This window comes from Protobothrops mucrosquamatus, unplaced genomic scaffold, assembly GCF_001527695.2.
Source record: "Protobothrops mucrosquamatus isolate PMUCROS unplaced genomic scaffold, P.Mucros_1.0 scaffold11284, whole genome shotgun sequence".
NCBI lineage: Eukaryota > Metazoa > Chordata > Lepidosauria > Squamata > Viperidae > Protobothrops > Protobothrops mucrosquamatus.
The window spans coordinates 4,785-7,648 of NW_015397066.1; the positions used below are offsets into that span (position 1 = coordinate 4,785).

The window sequence follows — 2,864 nt, forward strand, 5'->3', positions numbered from 1 at the left end:
TGCCTCTCCTGCCTTTCTCTGCTTCAATTCCCCCACATATCCCCCCATCCCTGCCCTTTTGGCCATTCTATGTTCCACTGCCCTGCTGCCGTATTTGTTGCCCTGTGCCCTACTGCCTCTACTAGCCTGGTTTCCACTGCCCCTTTCACCTCTGTTACCCTGCACTCCACCATTCCCAACTGACTCTTGTCTTCTTCCTCCACTGCTAAAGAGGTGTGTCTGGTGTGGTCTGGTCTGGCAAAGCAGCTGCTGGTCATGTGAGGCTTTCTTTCAAGGCATCAGAAGGCTTCATGGGGCCTTAGGAAGGCTTCATGGGGCTTTGGGAAGAAGGCCTTATGGGGCCAGCAGCTGCCTTGTCAAGGGCTAGGCCAGGCATGCCTGCTCAAGAAATGGAGGAAGAAGATGGAGAAGGTCTGCTGGGGATGATGGAGCTCCAGGTGGCAAGGGCTGCAGGAATGGTGCTAGGCAGGTCAGCAGGGGTGACAGACTGCAGGGCTGCTAAAAGGACAGAATTGGGGAGGGGGAAGATAACTGGGGAGAAGTTGAAGTACACCTGGCAGTTGTAAATTAAAGCTGACTACCCAAGCCCCCAAATTTTTGTCATGTAACTGTGGGGATGCTGCAACAGTCACATCTTCAAGGACTGGGGTGGAAGTACCATTTGTTCAGGGCCATCATAACTTTGAACAGTTACTGAACAGACGGTTGTTCAGGGAGACTACTTTAAAGGTTTTAATATTATGTTGCTACTTCTTAGCTTCTCAGAGTCTTTGGAACAGAAAGTATGCAATAAAGATTCTATTTGATGTGGCTTTCAGACAATTCTAGAGAATGAAGTTTATGAAATATTTGAGTATAACAGTAATAATTAAGGTTTAACCAATTACTGACATTCTTTATCCTCCATTCTACTGTTTCTACCACCAGTGCTATGAGGAACTGCAGGTAATAAAGAAACAACATTCCATTGTCTTTGATACTTATACTTTCATCATGAATTTCTAAAAAACAGACTAACATGTAATTGGCCATTTTGATGAAGCAGCATTTATCATACTCTGAATATAAAAGAATCTACAGCAACAAATATGAATTACAATATTGGCTCTGCGCATAAAGCACATTTCATTAGTCATTCTTAGTAGTAGTTTAGGGATTCTGTAAAAAGGATGGGAAGGACCAGTTAATTAATAAACATGAAGATTTTATTTTGAATTTCTGCTTTAGTTGTTGAAATATCTTTCAGCCAGTTCTGAAATAAAATTTGGTTGCTGTTTGACGGTGAAGTAAGGATTTGTGGTGAAAATATATCTGAAGCCTATGTAACCCTAGAATGACTGACTGACTGACTGAATGAATTTATAGCATGTATATAGCTGCCCATCTTTCAATCAATTGTGGATGTTCTTGGTTCAATTAATTTGGGAGTTATACAAATTGCTTAGTGGCAAACGTATTCTGTCTTTGTGGATATTTCCACTTTTCTGAATTTCCTTCTAAATTCTGTGTATCTATACTGTATAGTTGTTTTGATCAAAGCTCTCTTCTACAATCCAGATGTCTAACTTTGCTTCTTTGGCTATTCTTCACAGTAGAGATGGAAGAAATAGGCATCTTACAGAAGATGGAGAAAGTACCCGAGCGCTGCAAATACTGGCCTGCCTGCAAAAATGGAGATGAATGTGCCTTCCATCATCCTACACTTCCATGCAAGTAAGTGGCACTGAACTTCTCAATAGAGTTTCACCTAACTGGCCTTCCTAGCTTTCAGGCACACGGATTCGCGCAATTTTTTTTTTTGTTGCATCACTAGCACCAATGAGGAGGAGATGTTTGCGTTAAAATTGAATTTCATTGCCATGGATCATGGCTGCAGCCAGTAGCGAAAAGGATAAACAGGGATTGGAGGATAATTGGTCATTATCTATATGTAGCTTCCAAAGTTTTATCAAGATGTTACCGAATATTTCTCATTACTAGGCATAAACAACTTGACTTGAATTGATGGGTAGTCACTGCTGTGCTTGCTACATAAGGGAAAACAAACTCACAAAAAGGGGGATTTGCACTGTGTTAGTTTCCCAGCATTACATCAGCAGGACAACTATAACTTAAACAAGGCCAAAACAAGATTGGAAATTCTGAACCTAGATGTTAAATTCTTTTCCAAGAAAAGATGGATGTTTATCTATTTATGTTAGGCATGTTTTGTGCATTCTGGTGATTTGCTTATTTTATGCTATAGTTGTTACTACTCATATGTAATTGATAGTTGTGGAAAGGAGCCTAGAGCTGTGCCAGGGTCTCGAAATTTAAAAGAAGAGATAAAGATTTCCCACTCTGACTCCCCTGCATTGTGGGAAGAGTTCAGGTGAAAGAGAGACACGAACACTATTTTGGCAATCAATGCTGAGTGACCCTAACCCATTTGATGGAACTCTGGATGTAAGGATAACTACTACATTTGATGATGATGATAATAATGATAATAATGATGATGATGATGATGATGATGATGATAATAATAATATAATAATAATAATAATATTATAATAATAATAATAATAATAATAATAATAATAATAATAATAATAATAATAATAATAATAATAATAATAATAATAATAATAATAATAATAAAGTTGGAAAGGACCTTGTAGGTCTTCTAGTCCAGCCCCCTGCTCAGGCAGGAAACACTATACCATTTCAGACAAATGGCTGTCCAGTCTCTTTTTAAAACCTCCAGTATTGGAGCATTCACAGCTTCTGGAGGCAGGCTGTTCCACCGATTAATTGTTCTACATTTCTCCTTAGTTCTAGGTTGCTTTGTGGCAACTGCTGTCATGTCACCCCTAGTCCTATTT

The 2,864-nt window shown here is 39.3% G+C and overlaps 1 protein-coding gene across 1 annotated transcript in view; it reads left to right on the forward strand.

Moving 5' to 3' along the window:
- The window catches only part of LOC107301293 (zinc finger CCCH domain-containing protein 14-like), a gene marked incomplete at both ends in the record, with an annotated part of 6,543 nt that extends 4,172 nt beyond the window's left edge, over positions 1 to 2,371 (forward strand). The window contains 2 exons of the mRNA XM_015830539.1: positions 1,593 to 1,713; positions 2,246 to 2,371. Coding sequence (XP_015686025.1) covers positions 1,593 to 1,713; positions 2,246 to 2,371 — 247 coding nt within the window. The remainder of the gene's footprint in view (positions 1 to 1,592; positions 1,714 to 2,245) is intronic.
- Between the last annotated feature and the right edge of the window lie 493 nt (positions 2,372 to 2,864).